The following is an 18,416-nucleotide window of genomic DNA, read 5'->3' as shown; positions in this document are numbered from 1 at the left end:
AAATTCTAGAGTTGAAAGATAAAATAACTGAAATAAAAAATTACTAGAGGGGGTTCAACAGCATATTTGAGCTGGTAGGAGAAACAGTCAGTGAACTTGAAGGTAGGACATAGAGATTATGTAGCCTGAAGAACAGAAAAGTAAAAGAATGAAGAAAAGTGGACCAGATGTAGTGGCTCATGCCTGTAATCCAGCACTTTGGGAGGCCCAGGCATGCAAATTGCTTTAGCCCAGGAGTTCAAGACCAGCCTCGGCAACATGGCAAAACCCCGACTCTATAAAAAATTAAAAAATTAGCAAGGCTTGGTAGCACACACCTGTTCTCCCAGCTACTCAGGAGGCTGAGGTAGGAGGATGGCTTGAGCCCAGGAGGCAGAGGATGCAGTGAGCTAAGATTGCACCCCTGCACTCCTGCTGGGTGACAGAGTGAGACTGTCTCAAAAAAAAAAAAAAAGAGCAAAGCAAAATGAAAAAAAGCCTCAGAGCCAGGCACGGTGGCTCACGCCTGTAATCCCAGCACTTTGGGAGGCCGAGGCAGGTGAATCATGAGGTCAGGAGATCGAGGCCATCCTGGCTAACACGGTGAAACCCCATCTCTACTAAAAATACAAAAAATTAGCTGGGCGTGGTGGTGCGTGCCTGTAGTCCCAGCTACTCGGAGGCTGAGGCAGGAGAATGGCGTGAATCCAGGAGGCAGAGCTTGCAGTGAGCTGAGATCGCGCCACTGCACTCCAGCCTGGGCGACAAAGCGAGACTCCGTCTCAAAAAAAAAAAAAAAAAGAAGCCTCAGAGACCTGTAGGATGCCATCAAGTGTACCAATATATGCATAATGAGAGACCCAGAGGAAGAGGAAAGGGGCAGAAAAGTATTTGAATAAGTAATTGTCAAAAATATTCCAACTTTGATAAAAAGTAATTATATATCCAAGAAACTCAACAGACTTCCAATAGGATAAATTCAAAGAGCTGTACACCTAGACATCTCATACTAAATTGTTGAAAGGCAAAGACAAAGAGAAAACCTTAAAAGTCAGCCAAGGAAAAGTAATTCATCATGGGTAAGGGAATCTCAATAAGTCTGTTAGCAGACTTCTCATCAGAAACCCTGGAGGTCATCCATCTATCCTTCCACCCAGCCAGCCATCTCTCCACCCAGTTCTCAGCCATCCATCCATCCATCCTTCTCCTCATCCATCCATCTATCCAGCCAGCCAATTTTTACCCACTTCTTCTATCCATCAATTCACATTCCCATTCATTTATCTGCTTATAGCCATCCACCCAAATACCCATATAAACATATCCTTCCACATATCATCTAACTGTTCACTAACACATTCATTCATTCATTCATTCAACCAATAGTTACATAGCACCAATACTGTAGAGGGTTAAGGTCCGGAAATCTTAGGGAAACTTCTGGAGAGGTCTCAAGAGAAAGTTGGTATAGGGAGGACTCTCTGATCCCCACTCCTTACCACAGTGTGCTAGCAGGTCTTGATGAAAGTCAAGCAAATCCTGTCGTATCTCTTCAGGGAGAGGACAGTCTTCCTCATCTGTACCATCTTTGAATTGCAATAGCATATTGATCTAGGGGAAGGTCAAAGGTTAGAATGAGGGTCTGAGATCCCAAAGCAGGAACTCTGAGATCAGAGAGAGAAGATGCAATTGTAAGTTCGTGTCTAAGGTCATGAGTCAAAGTGTGAGTTAATGAAGACTATTTGAGAGACTAGGGCCAGAGGTTTGAAAGGAGTCAGGGTCAGTCTGAGGCGACTCAGAGGTCAGGTTGGTTCACAGAGTAGGAGATAAATGTATCACTAGGGTCAGGGGTCAAGCACGGGTATAGAGGTTGAGGGTCCTCAGTGATCAGAGTTGGGAGATGTTGGGGTTGGGGTTTAGATAGTAAGAGTGGCCAGTGTCAGGGGTCAGATGACCTGCTCCTGGGGCGGGGAGCGGAACTCGCGGGTACGTCTTGCAGTCTCCGCTGCGGTCATGCTGAAGGCTTTCATGAGGAGGCCATAGCGGCTCCGCTGGTTGGCCTGGAGCTTGTCCACATAGCGCTCCGCAAAGGCTGCCAGGGACTCCACACGGTGCTGCAACTCTTGGTCACAGAAATATTCCAGTAGGTGGCACATCTGTGGAAGGACAGGCGTGCAGGAGGAGAAATGGAGGTGAGACCATCAGGACTTCCTTGAAACTTCTCTTTCTTCCTCTTCCCTCTCCATGGCCCTGCACAGGTCCAGCCAACATCATTTCCTGCCTGGAACCTTAAGCCTGCCTTCACCGGCCATGGCGGCTCACGCCTGTAATCCCAGCACTTTGGGAGGCCGAGGTGGGTGGATCACCTGAGGTCAGGAAATCGAGACCAGCCTGGCCAACAGGGCGAAACCCCATTTCTACTAAAAATACAAAAATTAGCTGGGCGTGGTGGCGTGTGCCTGTGATCCCAGCTACTCAGGAGGCTGAGGAAGGAGAATCGCTTGAACCTGGGAGGTGGAGGTTACAGTGAGCCAAGACTGCACCACTGTATTCCAGCCTGGGCGACAGAGCAAAATTCTGTCTCAAAAAACAAACAAAAAAGACTGCCTTCTCCATGTTCTCATCTCCATGGAAAACAGAGATCTTTCCACGTCAGCGTTGCTCACTGCCATATGCATTTCCACAGCTCCCCACTGCCTGAGGACAAAGTCCAGACTCACACCCCACCTACCCTGTGTCTCCCAGCCCAGATGGACAGAGGCGGAAAAGCAGGAAGCAGCAGCCCACCTGTAACTTCACAGACTCTGGCAACTTCATCTGGAGCAGCCCCTCCTCCAAGCCTTCTTCCTTCTCCCCTCCTGCTGCCTCCTCTTCCTCTTTTTCTTCATCTTCCTTTTCCTGTGCTGTTTCTTCCTCATCCTCCTCCTTCTCCTCCTCATCTTCCTCTTCCTCCTCTTCTTCCTCCTCCTCCTCTTCTTCCTCAGTGAAGACTTCAGGCTCAATCATCTTCAAGATCTGTTTCACATCCTCATCGCCAAAGATGCCCATCACCTACAGGACAAAGTCTCGGTTCTTCACTGTGGCCTGCGAGGCCTCCGTCATCAGGCCCTGGCCTCGCTCTCCAGACCTGCCCCTCTTGCACATGCCAATCATTCCTTCATTGGCTGATCGGATTCCTCCCACAGCAGGAATGGCATCCCCCCACCTTGCCATTCACCCTCCTTAAGATCCACCCAGCTCCTCACTGTGTGTCCCATCCACACACCCCAGACCACAGAGCCAAATATGAGTGCTTCTCCCATCACAGGTGAGGGTCCTTTCTCTCAAGCCTAAGCATGTGCTGTGTCCTCTGGCCCAGGACACACCCTATGCCTGCATAGCTCCCAGCATACACCAGCTCTCAGTCAACACAACGAAGATGCTAACACATGAGGCGAGGCTCACACCTGTAATCCCAGCACTTTGGGAGGCCAAGGCGGGCAGATCACTTGAGGCCAGGAGTTCGAGACCAGCCTGGCCAACATGGTGAAACCCTGTCTCTTCAAAAATACAAAAAAAAAAAAAATTAGCTGGTTGTGGTGGTGCATGCCTGTATTCCCAGCAAGTCAGGAGGCTGAGGCAGGAGAATCGCTTGAACCTGGGAGGCAGAGGTTGCACTGAGCCGAGATTATGCCACTGCACTCCAGCCTGCATGACAGAGGGAGAGTTTGTCTCCAAAAATAATAATAATAATAATAAAGTTTAAAAGATGCTAACATACAGAAGTAAAGAGGAGTAGACGAAAGGGAAGAAGAGTGAGGGGGAGAGAGACAGATGGATGAATGGAGGGAGGACTGGATGGATGGCTGGATGAATCGAGAGTTGGAATGGTAGAGGTTTGAAGGAAAGATGAATAAGTGGATGATGATGAGCCGGGCGCGGTGGCTCAAGTCTGTAATCCCAGCACTTTGGGAGGCTGAGACGGGCGGATCACAAGGTCAGGAGATCGAGACCATCCTGGCTAACACGGTGAAACCCCGTCTCTACTAAAAAATACAAAAAACTAGCCGGGCGAGGTGGTGGGCGCCTGTGGTCCCAGCTACTCCAGAGGCTGAGGCAGGAGAATGGCGTAAACCCGGGAGGCGGAGCTTGCAGTGAGCTGAGGTCCGGCCACTGCACTCCAGCCTGGGCGACAGAGCCAGACTCAGTCTCAAAAAACAAACAAACAAACAAACAAACAAAAAATAAGTGGATGATGATGGAGAGATGAAGGAAATGGTGGAGGAAGAGATGATGGGTGGATGGATGAGAGAAGGATAAAGGATGTATAGGTAGGTGGGTAGGTGATGGATGGGTTGATAGATGCATGAGGAAGTAAATAAATATGTGGATAAATAGATAAATTAGTGAATAGCCATGAGGGTAGGGGGGATGGTTGGCCACATGGCTGGATAGGTTCGTGTACGAAAATTTGGGGCCAGGTGTGGCGGCTCACACCTGTAATCACAGTACTTCGGGAGGCTGAGGCAAGATGATCACTTGAACCCAGGAGTTTGAGACTGCAGTGGGCTACAATCATGTCACTGCATTCTAGCCTGGGCATGACCCTGTCTCTCACTAAATAAAATAAAATTTAAAATAATAAATAAAAACAAAATTAGGTTGAGCAGAGTGTCTCATGCCTGTAATCCCAACACTGGGAGGCCAAAGTGGGAGAATCACTTGAGCCCAGGAGTTCAAGACCAGCTTGGGCAACATAGTGAGACTCCACCTCTACAAAAAATTTAAAAATTAGCTGGGCATGGTGGTGCACACCTGTAGTCCCAGGTATTCAGGAGGCTGAGGTAGGAGGATTGCTTAAGCCCAGGAGGTTGAGGTTACGGTGAGCCATTATTGTGCCATTGCACTCCAGCCTGGGTGACAAAGCGAGACCCTGTCTCAAAAACAAACACCTGGGCACGGTGGCTCACGCCTATAGTTCCAGCACTTTAGGAGGATGAGGTGGGTGGATCATGAGGTCAGGAGTTCAAGACCAGCCTGGCCAACATGGTGAAACCCCATCTCTATTAAAAATACAAAAATTAGCCAGGCACGGTGGCAGGTGCCTGTAATCCCAGCTACTTGGGAGGCTGAGGCAGGAGAATCGCTTGAACACAAGAAGTGGAGGTTGCAGTGAGCTGAGATTGTGCCACTACACTCTTCAGCCTGGGTGACACAGCAAGACTTCATCTCAAAACAAACAAAACCAAAAAGATGGATATATAAATGGTTAGATGGGTATATGAATAAAAGGGTACATGATACAAGGGATGGACAGAAGGATAGGGAATGGGTAGATGGATGGGTGTGGATGTCTAAATGGATTTGTGGGTAGGTGGATGGGTGTACATACATATGAATGGAGAGATGGAGGGATGGATGAAGGGTAGGTGGGAAAGGGAGGAACGGATGGATCTGTGGATGTAGGTATGGATGGACGCATAGGTGGGAGGAGATGATTATTGGACCTATGGAAGGAAAGACAGATTAATACATAAATGGGTAGGTGGATAGACGAACAGATGGAATGGTGGATGGACTGCTGTATGAATGAATGAAAAGATGGATGGGCAAATAGATTGAAACTTAGATAGATGGGTACATGAATGAATGAATGGAATGGTGGAGAACAAAAGGATAGAAAGGCAGATGGACTTGTTGATGGAAAGATGATCTATACACATGAATGGATAGGATGAATGGGTGGATGGAAAGGCGGGTGGAGGACCGATGGATTGATGGATGGATGAATGATGGTTGGTTGGAGAGATGAATAGGAAGAAAGAAGAGATGAATAAACATAAATAGAAGACAGGTGAGCAGATGGAGGGAAAGGTGAATGAAGGATAGGGAGATGGTGGAAGGATACATAGAAAGGTGGATGGTGGCCGAGCGCGGTGGCTGACGCCTGTAATCCCAGCACTTTGGGAGGCCAAGGTGGACGAATCACGAGGTCAGGAGTTCGAGACTAGCCTGGCCAACATGGTGAAAGCAGTCTCTACTAAAAATACAAATATTAGCCGGGCGTGGTGGCACATGCCTGTAGTCCCAGCTACTCTGGGGGCTGAGGCAGGAGAATTACTTGAACCCGGGAGGCGGGGGTTACAGTGAGCTGAGATTGTGCCACTGCACTCCAGCCTGGGCGACAGAGTAGGACTCTATCTCGAAATAAATAATAATAATAATAAAAAGAAAGGTGGATGGATGCATAGAGGAAGGAAGGAATGGGTGGTTGGATGCATAAATAGAGCAGGATTGATGCATGTATTTCTGGAGTTTTGGGAATGTGGAAGAAGAACGGGACAGAGAGAAGCAGGAGGAAGCCATTACCAGCAGGGTGGACACGAGCTTGAGCACAGGCACAAACTGGAACTCCACGGAGCCCCCGACGGGATCGCGAGCGTGCTGCCCACCGTCGCGCACCGCCTCCCCCAGCATCCTCAGTGCCTTGTCCCGTAGGGCCTCCAGCGGGATGGCGGGGCTGAGGCGGGCCGGAGCCTCTGCTGCCCCAGCAGCTGGCAGAGCGGCCACGAAACAGGGGGCCGAGAAATGATGCGGGGGCCGCAGCGAAGTGCTGACTCCAACTCCCGGCAGGCCGTGCCGGGGGTGACCATTTTCTGTGCTCCTTCCAGGAGGGAAGAGCGTGATGGCGCGGGTCTCAGGTGTGAGGGGCACGATGTATTCAGAGAGCATGGAGCGGCGGCTGCGGCAGGCACTTTCGAGATGGATGCTAATGAGGAGGTCGTAGTAGCCTGCACGCAGTGGGCCTGGCAGGTGCGCGTCCTCCAGGGCGTGCAGCAGCTGAGCCTGGTCCACGTGGCTGCACAGAGCGTGCGCCACGCGATTGTTGCCCAGGGCGCACACAGCGCGGTAGAGGCGCAGGGTGTGCGAGTGGAAGCGCTGCAGGTCCAGGCGCTCCGACAACTCCAGGATGTCCATGCATCTGCAGCAGAGGTGGGAAACAGACAGGGACAGATGAATGAGCCTCCTGCATCCGTCCAGCCACCATCTCTTCCTCCATTTCCTTCATCATTACCCACCCATTCATTCATCCATCCATCTCTCCTTCAAACCCCTATCATTCCATCTATCAATTCACCCATCCTGGGAGATGGAAGACAGAGACACAGACCCCAGAGAGGCAGAGATGCTTAGATGAGTGTCGAAGGCTGCAGCAGGGAGTTCCAGTGGCTTCCCAGCTTAGGGTTCTGTGAGGGCAGTGGAGCTGGGTCTAGGAGTCTTTCAATGGTTCTGGAAGTCCCTAAGGGACCTGGGGTCCCTGGGATGATCTGGGACTTTGTAAGAGTCTCAGCGTCCACGTAGAACATCTGATGTTCCCAAGATGTGTTTGGGCCCCCAGATTGGGTTTGAACCCCACTCTGGCAGGTCTGAGTACACTGGTTGTGTTTGATTGCCATTAGAATGTAAATTCCAAGGGCAGGACATTTCTGCCTGTTTTGTTTTTGCTTTTATTTGTTGTGTTCCCAGCACCTACAACCACACTAGCACATAGTAAAGTGCTCGGCATTTTTGTTGTTGTTGTTGTTGTTGTTTTTTAGTGATGGGGTCTTGCTCTGTCGTCCAGGCTAGAGTGCAGTGGTGTGATCCTAGCTCTGCAGCCTTGAACTCCTGGGCTTAAGCAATCCTCCTGCCTCAGCCTCCCAAGTAACTGAGACTACATGTGTGTGCCACCAAGCCAAGCTAATTAAAAAGAAAAAAAAAATGTGGGGATGGGTTCTCACTATGCTTCTTGGTGGTCTCAAACCCCTGGCCTCAAGCAACCCTCCTTCCTCCTCAGCCTCCTGAAGTGCTCAGATTACAAGCATGAGCCACTGTGCCCATAAATCTTTGTTGAATGAATAAATAAATAAATGGGTGTGTCTGGGGCCCTGGGGATGACTCTGGGTCCCTTTGGACATGTCTGAGCATCCTGAGTTATGTACAAGCAATACTAGAATGTCACTTCACAGGGGCTCGGTGTCTCCAGCCTAGAATACTACCCAGCACATAGGAGGAACCCAGAGCTATTTGTTGAATGGAGGGAGGGAGGGAGGGAGGGAGGGAGGGAGGGAGGGAGGGAGGGAGGAAGGAAGGAAGGAAGGAAGGAAGGAAGGAAGGAAGGAAGGAAGGAAGGAAGGAAGGAAGGAAGGAAGGAAGGAAGGAAGGAAGGAAGTCGGTCGGTCAGAAACTTCCTGGTTGAGTCTGGGATCGCTCCCATGTTCAGAGTTCTATTTTTTGAGACAGCATCTTGCTCTGTTGCCCAGGCTGAAGTGCAGTGGCGCGATCTTGGCTCACTGCAACCTCCGCCTCCTGGGTTCAAGCAAATCTCATACCTCAGCCTCCCAAGTAGCTGGGATTACAGGTGGACACCACCACAACCAGCTCGTTTTTGTATTTTTAGTAGAGACTCTTGACCTTAGGTCATCTGCCTGCCTTAGCCTCCCAAAGTGCTGGGATTACAGGCGTGAGCCACCATGCCTGGCCATTTTCAGAGTTCCTAAGAGTAACCCTGCCATCCATGTGAATACGTCTGTGGCCCTAGGTGTGTCTGGATCTTCTGGGATGGGTTTGAGATCTCCATGGGATTCTTAGTCTCCCTGGGTATGCCCAAGAGACTCTAGGGTGCATCCGAGCCTCCCTGAACCATGTCCAGGGATCCTAGGGTGTACTTGGGGCCCCCTGGGGTGTTGCTGTGGGTCTGGCTCCCTGAGATGGGTCTGGGGCCCTGTGGAGTGGCTCTGGACCCCTGGGGTATTGTCTGGGGTCCCTTAGGGTGGGCCTGCGGTCCACTGGGATGGCCTAGAGGCTCCTGAGTTGAGTCTGAATCCCCTTGGGGTGTGTAATCTGGGGATGTCTGAGCTGAGCCCGAGTCCCCTGAGGTAGGTCTGGAGATTCCCGGGGTGTTGCCTGGAATCCCAGGGTTGTGTTGAGGAGGGGCACTGAGTCGGACCCAGACCCCAGAGGGCTTGCAACACCTGCCCACCCCTGCATAGCTGGGCTGGCCCTGACCGGTTCTCCTCGGGGATGTGCAGCGCCATCATGGTCAGCGGCTCCCGGCACTGCACGGCCCAGCCCAGCCGCTCGCCGGCGCGCCTCGTCTCCACCTGCAGGAAGTGGTTGGGCATGCGGCTCCAGGACACTGGCATCAGCATCTGCATCTCCAGCCGCGGCGGGCACTGCGGGGCCGGGTTCTTGCGCTCACTCTGGAACATGGCGGCTGACAACGGCATGATGTTCTGAGCGCAGAGAGACATGCATGGGTCAAGATGGCCAGCCCCCTGTGTCCCACCACACCACTTCCAGGGAGACCTCTTGGATTGCCCCCTCCCTTTCAGTGACTCTGCCTGCCTCGCCTCCCCACACTTCCTGCCTCAGCCTGCCCCCATTAGCGCCCCCATCACGGCACTTGTACCTTCTGCTTCCCCAGCTCAAACTGGATGACGTTCTGGTGGGTGGGCAGGACGAAGACAGCAGGAAATAGCTTTGTGTTGGGTTCCACCTGGCAGGGGAGAAGAGGAAAGGTGAGGAAACAGGTGGGCTGAAGGGAGGGTTGGCTCTGGACCTCAAACTCTGGGGCCTATTTGCGGGTCCTCATCTGAGCGTTAGAGGCTCCAAAATGGCTCAGAGGTCACCCTTAAACTGTCCCACCTCTGATCCAGCCAGGCCAACCTCCTCCAACTCTCCCAGGGCAACTCTCCCAGGGCAACCTGTCATCTGTCTCTGCACGCATCACACCCCACAATGGGAATGCCTTTCCCATTTCTCTCCCAAGCATACTCATTCTTCAAAACCCAGAGAGTGCAGTGGCTCACACCCGTAATCCTAGAATTTTGGGAGGCTGAAGTGGGAGGGTCACTTGAGCCTAAGAGTTCAAGAGCAGCCTGGGCAACATAGTGAGACCCCATCTCTACAAAAAAATAAAAAAATTAGCCAGGCGTGGTGGTCCATATCTGTAGTTGCAGCTGCTCAGGAGGCTAAGATGAATCACTTGAGCCTGGGAGGTCGAGGCTGGAGTAAGCCATGATTGCACCACTGCACTTCAGCCTGGGTGACAGAACAAGACCCTATCTCAAACCAAAAATTAAAACAAAGAATTCCAGGAAGTGTCCTCAGACTGTCTTGCCCCACTCCCATCTTTCCAGTGGAGCCCGTCTAGCCAGCTTCCGCCTCCACAAACAACACTGTCTCTGAAGCAGTCTTGTCCGCCAAACCAAACCCGATCTAATTGCACCCTGGGACCCAACTCCCAGTTTACAGGAAATACAGGGGACAAATGAAAATGTTAAAACACCACCACAGGAATGCACCAGGCTATGGGAAACCAGGCCAGCCCTCTCCAGATTTAATATGCACAGGAAGCCCCTGGGATCCTGTCAAAATGCAGATTCTGATTTGGTAGGCATGGGAAGGGGCCTGAGACTCTGCTTTTATTTAATTTTAATTTTTTTTTTTTTTTGAGATGAAGTCTCACTCTGTCACCCAGGCTGGAGTGCAGTGGTGCAATCTTGGCTTGCTGTAACCTCCACCTCCCGTGTTCAAGCGATGCTCCTGTCTCAGCCTCCCAAGTAGCTGGGATTACAGGTGCCCGCTACCACACCAGGCTAATTTTTGTATTTTTAGTAGAGATGGGGTTTCACCATGTTGGCCAGGCTGGTCTCGAACTCCTGACCTCAGGCGATCTGCCTGCCTCGGCCTCCCAAAGTGCTGGGATTACAGGTGTGAGCCACCACGCCTGGCCCATTTTAATTTTTTTAAAAGAAGCAGGGTCTTGCTCTGTCAACCAGGCTGCAGTGCAGTGGCGCGATCATAGCTCACTACAACCTCTGCCTCCCAGACACAAGTGATCCTCCTGCCTCAGCCTCCTCCAGAGTAGCTGGAACTGCAGGTGCCTACCACTAGGCCCAGCTAAAGGTCCTGCAGCTCTGACAAGCTCCCAGGTGATGCTGACCCTGCTGGTTGGTCCAGGGACCACACTTTGAGGAGCAAAGCACTACAGGACAAATAGCCTGGTTCCTTCAACAAATATATTTCTAGGGGAAAAAAATGAGAAAGAAGAAGTGGAGGGGGAAATCTACATATGAAATGAAACTCAAGGTACACAGCAACCAGCTAAAATATATGACCCTGGGTCGAGTATAGTGGTGCATGCCTGTAATCCCAGCACGGGATTATATGCTGGGATTACATGGGAGGTGGAGGTGGGCAAATTGTTTGAGGTCAGGAGTTCAAGACCAGCCTGGGCAACGTGGCAAAACACCATCTCTACAAAAAATAGAAAAATTAGCCAGGTGTGGTGGTGCGCGTCTGTGCTCCCAGCTACTTGGTAGGCTGAGGTGGGAGGATCATTTGATCCCAGGAGGTTGAGGCTGCAGTGAACCAAGATTACACCACTGTGCACCAGCCTGGGTGACAGAGCGAGACTCTGTCTTAATAAATTAAAATAAATAAATGAAGGTTGAGTATGGTTGGCACCACTGCACACCAGCCTGGGTGACAGGGCGAGACTCTGTCTTAATAAATTAAGATAAATAGGCCGGGCGCGGTGGCTCAAGCCTGTAATCCCAGCACTTTGGGAGGCCGAGACGGGCGGATCACGAGTTCAGGAGATCGAGACCATCCTGGCTAACACGGTGAAACCCCGTCTCTACTAAAATACAAAAAAAATTAGCCGGGCGAGGTGGCGGGCGCCTGTACTCCCAGCTACTCGGGAGGCTGAGGCAGGAGAATGGCGTGAACCCGGGAGGCGGGGCTTGCAGTGAGCTGAGATCCGGCCACTGCACTCCAGCCTGGGCAACAGAGCTAGACTCCGTCTCAAAAAAAAAAAAAAAAAAATTAAGATAAATAAATAAATAAATAAGGTTGAGTACGCTTGGCACCACTGTGCACCAGAGTGGGTGACAGAGCGAGACTCTGTCTAATAAACTGAGATAAATAAATAAATAAATAAATAAGGTTGAGTAAGGTTGGCACCACTGTGCACCAGCCTGGGTGACAGAGTGAGACTCCGTCTTAATAAATTAAATAATTAAATAAATAAGGTTGAGCACGCTGGCTTACACTATAATCCCAGCACTTTGGGAGGCCAAGGCGGGAGGGTCACTTGAGCCCAGGAGTTCAAGACCAGACTGGGGAATATAGCCGGACCCCGTCTCTACTAAAAATATAAAAATTAGCCGGGTGTGGTGGCGCACGCCTGTAATCCCACCTACTTAGGAGGCTTGAGCTTAAGAGGTGAGGGTTGCCATGAGCCAAGACCACGCCACTGCACTCCAGATTGGGTGACAGACAGAGTGAGACATTGTCTCAAAAAATAAGAATAAAAATAAATAGTAAATAAAATAGAATATATGACCCTATTTAGCTTCTGATTCAAACAAAGAAATGGTAAAAATTTCTTTTTGGGACAGCCAATTTTTGGGACAGCCAAAGAAATCTGAACACAAACTGGATATTTGATGATATTTAGAAACCATTGTTTTTTTTTTCTTTTAGGTGATAGTGTTATGTGGTTATGCTCTTTAAGATCATCCTTATCTTTTAAAGATACATACTGAAAAGAGATGAAACTATCTGATGTCTGCAATTTCCTTCAAAATTATCTAGTGGGTGTGGAAAGGAGGTAGATATAAAAAGATGAAACAAGTCAAACGCAGTGGCTCATACCTGTCATCCCAGCACTTTGGGAGGCTGAGGCAGGAGGACTGCTTGAGCTCAAGAGTTCGAAACCAGCCTGGGCAACATAGCAAGATCCTGTCTCCACTAACACTAAAAGAATTAGCTAGGCAGGGTGGTGCACACCTGTAGTCTCAGCTACTCAGGAGGCTGAGGTGGGAGGATCACTGAGCCTGGGAGGCAGAGGTTGCAGTGAGCTGAGATTGTGCCACTGCACTCCAGCCTGGGTAACAGAGGGAGACCCTCTCTCAAAAAACAAACAAACAAACACAAAAGATGAAACAAGATTGGCTGTGAGTGGGTGACAGTTGAAGCTATATGACGGGGCATGGCAGTTTGTTATACTATTCCATTCTTGCATATGTTTTTAATTCTTCATTTAACATAAAGTTTTAGCTAGGAGTGGTGGCTCACACCTGCAATCCCAGCACTTTGGGAGGCTGAGGCAGAAGGATTGCTTGAGACCAGGAGTTTGAGACCAGCCTGGGCAACATAGTGAGACCCCGTCTCCACCATAAATACAAAAAAAAATTAGCTGGGCGTGGTGGCACGTGCCTGTGTTCCCAGCTGTTCAGGAGGCCGAAGTGGGAGGATTGCTTGAGCCCAGGAAGATCAAGGCTGCAGTGACTATGATCTCACCATGACGCTCCAGCCTGGGTAACAGAGCAAAACCCTGTCTCAAAAAATAAAAATAAAAAATTAGCCAGGCACAGTGACTCATGCCTGTAATCCCAGCACTTTGCGAGGCCAAGGTGGGGAGATCGCTTGAGCCCAGGAATCAGAGACCAGCCTGGGCAATATGGGGAAAACCCACTTCTACAAAAAATACACACACAAAAAATTAGCTAGTCAAGGTGGTGCAACCCTATAGTCCCAGCTACTTAGGAGGCTGAGATAGAAGGATTGCTTGAGCCTGGGAAGTTAAGGCCGCAGTCAGCTGTGATCACACCACTGTACTCCAGCCCGGGGGACAGAGTGAGGCCCTGTCTCAAAATAAGTAAAATAAAATGCAATAAAATTTCATAGCCAACAATGGATGCCAAAAAATTAAAATAAGTTGTATAAACCCACCTTAGATAAATTAATGGATAGGTAGCTTAATATGTGATAAGGCCAATATCTGCAAAGTTGATAGCAGATTCCTGGGGGTGGGTACAGGGTGTTATCTATATAGTTCCTTCAATTTTGCTGTATAGTTGAAAATTTTCAGAATAAAATGTTGAAAAGGAAAAGGCCACCTTAGGATTCTGGCCCATCCTAGCGTGTTCCCTGGGTGGAGAGAAGTCGGTGACTGGTGTCACCCAACCCAAGAGGGAATAGAGACCTCTTTGCAAGGTCAAGGCTGGACTCCGGCTGAGTGTGGTGGCTCATGCCTGTAATCCCAGCACTTTGGGAGGCCAAGGTGGGTGGATCACTTGAGGTCAGGAGTTTGAGACCAGCCTGGCCAACATAGCAAAACCTCGTCTCTACTAAAAATATAAAACTTAGCCGGCTATTGTGGTGCACTCCTGTAATTCCAGCTACTTTGGAGGCTGAGGCAGGAGAATCCTTCTAACCCAGGAGGCAAAGGTTGCGATAAGCCAGGATCATGCCATTTGCACTCCAGTCTGGGCAACAGAGTGAGATTCTGTATCTCCTCCAGTCTGGACCTTAGCTTCATGGAAGTTTCAACAAGGTGGTCTCCCAGCGACCTCTTGAGGACAGCCTAGGAGCTCTTTTTGTTCCATCTCTCTGAGGTCTGTCCTCAGGGGACATCTGTAAGGGCTGTCCTGGGATGCTGGGACATGAGGATGCTCTCACTAAGCTGCTGTGATCTGGACTCACCTGGAAAAAGGTGTTGCTCTCTTTGCCATTGGCTGTAAAGGTCATTAAGCCAGTGGCCAAGTCCACCAGGCACCCAATGACAAGATCCGTGTGGCTGATCCGGCCCTGCTGCCCGGGACTCACAAAGTCCCCACCCCACACCATATAGCAATTGCTGCACTTGAGGCTGCAGGAGACAGAAGCGGTCACTGCACTCCTCGTCTGAGTAGCTCTGGACCCTGGACACCCCCTTCCCCAAGCTCCCGGAAACACACAACCTCAGAGTCCCATCCCCAAGCGCCCGCCCCCTGCAGACCTGAGCACCGAAACCCCTCGCCCCAGACACTGAGCTCTTCGGAGCTGGGATTCTTAGCAGCTGGTGTGGTAGGGAGTCAGGCTGGGGGTGGGGGTCTGAAAGGAGGAAAAGGAAAGGAAGCAGGAGGAGAGAGAATGAGATTACAGAGAATGAGAAGGGTGAGATGTAAGAGGATGAGAAGGAAAAGGAGAAAATGGAATAGGAGAAATGGAGAAAGAGGAGGAGGAGGAGAAGAAAAATACCAGGGCAGGAAGAGAAGAGAAAAAAGAGAAGGAGGGAAGATTCCAAGCTGGGTGCCCAGTGCCCCAGAGCATCCTCCTGCTCCAGAAGGTTCCCAGGTCCCACAACCAGGCAGCCACAGAGCTGGCTTCGGGAGCACCCACTGCCTCCTGCTCTCCCCACCCTGCACCACCCACCTCCCCGCAGCCCCAGCACCTGCTGTGGATGTTGCCTTGTTCATCCCCCATGGTCACTGTCACGACCCGGACCTTGCTGAGGTCGAAGCTCATGTCGTGCTGATGGTAGTCAGGAGTGACCCAGCCCACCCACACGCAGCTGGGCTCCTGTCCGGCAAAGACCCTTACGGAGTAATAGTACTGGGGACACAGGAGGGGAACCAGTGGTCAGTCTGGAAGTCTGGGAACTCAGGCTCCCTGGGACTTGAAATTAGTTTCCCTGGACCGTTGGGTCCTCTGGGAATTTAACAGGAATTTGTTGAATCTGAGACCCCCACCCCCTGGTTATGTCTGTTTCTGTGTCAATTTGTGCAATTCTATATTTAGGAGTTCCTTGGGAATATTGTGTGACAACGCCATGTTTGGGTTCCTCCCAGGTTACAGCAGACTGACAAATAAATAATGGCAGGCCGGGCGCGGTGGCTCACGCCTGTAATCCCAGCACTTTGAGAGGCTGAGGCAGGTGGATCACCTAAGGTCAGGAGTTTGAGACCAGCCTGACCAATATGGTGAAACCCTATCTCTACTGAAAGTGCAAAAATTAGCCAGGCGTGGTGGCGGGCGCCTGTAGTACCAGCTACTCGGGAGGCTGAGGCAGGAGAATCACTTGAACCTGGGAGGCAGAGGTTGCAGTGAGCTGAGACTGCACCACTGCACTCCAGCCTGGGTGACAGAGCAAGACGCCATCTCAAAATAAATAGATACAAAAAATAATCAAATAATTGCTCACAAATAGCACCAACTGTGCTAAGGTCTTTTTTTTCTTTTTTTTTTTTTTTTCCTGAGTTGCGATCTCCCTCTGTCACTCAGGCTGGAGTGCAGAGGCACCACCATAGCTCACTGCAGCCTCAAATTCCTGGATTTAAGTGATCCTCTCACCTTGGCCTCCCAACATTCTGGGACTACGGGTGAGAGCCACAGTGCCAGGCCTGTTCTTCTAAGGTCTTTACACAGATGAACTCACTTCATCCTCCATATCAGGTAGGTATAATTTTTACCCCCATTCTACTGATGGGAAACCATAGCACCTCCATAGGACAGAAGGCACAGAGTGGTGAAATGACTTGCCCAAGTGGCACCCAGGCGGCCCACGATCCTAACCTCGAGGCCAGGGATCCCCAAACCCAGGCTGTGGACTGGTACCAGGATCCAAGCCATCTAGGGTGAGCACTCCTTGTAAGAATCTACAGCTGGGAGCGGTGGCTCATGCCTGTAATCCCAGCACTTTGGGAGTCCGAGGCAGGAGGATCATTTGAGGTTGGGGATTCGAGACCAACCTGGCCAACATGGTGAAACCCCGTTTCTACTAAAAATACAAAAATTAGGCCACGCACGGTGGTTCATGCCTGTAATCCCAGCACTTTGGGAGGCCGAGGCAGGCAGATCACGAGGTCAGGAGTTCGAGACCAGCCTGGCCAATATGGTAAAACTCTGTTTCTGCTAAAAATACAAAAATTAGCCAGGCATGGTGGCGTGTGCCTATAGTCTCAGCTACTCAGGAGGCTGAGGCAGAAGAATCGCTTGAAGCCGGGAGGCAGAGGTTGCAGTGAGCCGAGATCGCGCCACTGCACTCCAGCCTGGGCGACAGACCGAGACTCCATCTCAAAAAAACAAAAAACACAAATTAGCTGGGCATGGTGCTAGAAGCCTGTTATCCCAGCTGCTCAGGAGGCTGAGGCAGGAGAATCGTTTGAACCCAGGAGGCAGAGGTTGCAATGAGCCGAGATCGTGCCACTGCACTCTAGATTGGGCAACACGGCAAGACTCCATCTCAAAAAAAAAAAAAAAAAACCGAAAAAAAAAAACAAACCCAGAATCTATGCCTGATGATCCGAGATGGAACATTTCATCCTGAAACCATCCCTCCCCACATCCCCACATCCCCACATCCCTGGTCCATGGAAAAACTGTCTTCCATAGAATTGGTCCCTGGTACCAAAATAGTTGGGGAGCACTGCACTAGGCTGTCTATGAAATATTTTGGATTTGGGGAATCCCAAAACTATATTAAGACAATTATGAATTTTTGTTCCCAGTAATATATTAGAGTAGGTATTACATTGAAGGCACTGTGTTTATATGGGTGAGCCCAAATGTTGGGGTCCCTGGTCTGTAATGGCTTATGCCCTGGCTTTGGGGATCCCCGGGAGTTATATCAGTGTGCTGTGCACCTCTACTGTACCCCTTGCCATTTGTGGGCCAGTAGCTATATGGACTTAGGGGTTCAAAGGATTAAATCCGTGTGTGCCATATTTTGTGAGTTTCTAGTGTATATTGGGGAGTCCCCAGTGTAAGGTGGGCAGTTACTGGGGACTGTCACACTAAACTTGGAAATTCAGGAGTGCCTATGCTATGCGGGGGGACCCCAAAATTGAGGGTTCCTGATCCACACCGTGGTGGTGTTGAGGATGATCTCAGGGTCATCGCGGTTGTCTGCAGGCACCACGTCGTGAGGGAGCCGAGGCAGCGTGGGGGTGGCCGGTGGTTGGGTCATCATGGCGACCTTCTTGGCCTTGAATAAGAAGCTGGTGGTGGGAGGAGAGGCGCCATAAGAACCAGCTTTCAAGCCCAGCCCTCCCACTGCAACATTCATGCCCCCCACATCCGGCTTGGATACACCCTGCTTCTAATACCCCAGGTATGGCCTCTAGAAGGCTGGCTTCCCACCTACCCCAGCCTAATCCGTTCTGGAAGTGTTGTGCTCTACGCTTGTGGATGCTGAGTTACCCAAATTAAAGGTGCCTTCTGGGAATATGGAGGTCCCCACTGGGGCATATGGGGGTCCCTCTAAGTCAGCATTTCCCACATGCATTTCTCAGATGGGTGCTAAATGCACTTGGAAAAGGATAAGTCTTCATTGTGCGGCACTGTTTTGTACACTGCAAGGTAGGTGGAACCCCGGGGCCTCCGCCGAGCAGCAGCAGCCCCTCCCAAACTGTAATGACCACAAAGACTCCATCATTTCCAAATATCCACCAAGAGACACAATGGGTTTTCAATTCCATTGAAAACCACTGCTATTGTACGTATCACCTGAGGTCAGGAGTTCGAGACCAGCCTGGCCAACATGGTGAAACCGTCTCTACTAAAAATACAAAAATTAGGCAGATGTGGTGGTGCATGCCTGTAGTCCCAGATACTCAGGAAGCTGGGGCAGGAGAACTGCTTGAACC

The 18,416-nt window shown here is 50.5% G+C and overlaps 1 protein-coding gene across 7 annotated transcripts in view; it reads right to left on the bottom strand.

Annotated features, from left to right (window-relative positions):
* LOC105495636 (ryanodine receptor 1) overlaps positions 1 to 18,416 on the bottom strand; it is a 156,342-nt gene that overhangs the window by 95,718 nt on the left and 42,208 nt on the right. For all 7 annotated transcript variants that reach the window (XM_071086594.1, XM_071086596.1, XM_071086597.1 and 4 more), the window contains 9 exons: positions 17,636 to 17,768; positions 15,224 to 15,384; positions 14,494 to 14,659; positions 9,410 to 9,496; positions 9,007 to 9,233; positions 6,328 to 6,940; positions 2,767 to 3,030; positions 1,935 to 2,135; positions 1,479 to 1,590 (listed from right to left, as the gene is read on the bottom strand). In XM_071086594.1, coding sequence (XP_070942695.1) covers positions 1,479 to 1,590; positions 1,935 to 2,135; positions 2,767 to 3,030; positions 6,328 to 6,940; positions 9,007 to 9,233; positions 9,410 to 9,496; positions 14,494 to 14,659; positions 15,224 to 15,384; positions 17,636 to 17,768 — 1,964 coding nt within the window. The remainder of the gene's footprint in view (positions 1 to 1,478; positions 1,591 to 1,934; positions 2,136 to 2,766; positions 3,031 to 6,327; positions 6,941 to 9,006; positions 9,234 to 9,409; positions 9,497 to 14,493; positions 14,660 to 15,223; positions 15,385 to 17,635; positions 17,769 to 18,416) is intronic.

The sequence above is a fragment of the Macaca nemestrina genome, chromosome 20 (assembly GCF_043159975.1).
Source record: "Macaca nemestrina isolate mMacNem1 chromosome 20, mMacNem.hap1, whole genome shotgun sequence".
Taxonomy (NCBI): domain Eukaryota; kingdom Metazoa; phylum Chordata; class Mammalia; order Primates; family Cercopithecidae; genus Macaca; species Macaca nemestrina.
Note: the sequence above shows the minus strand (reverse complement) of the source record. Positions and strands in the feature narration are given on the sequence as shown.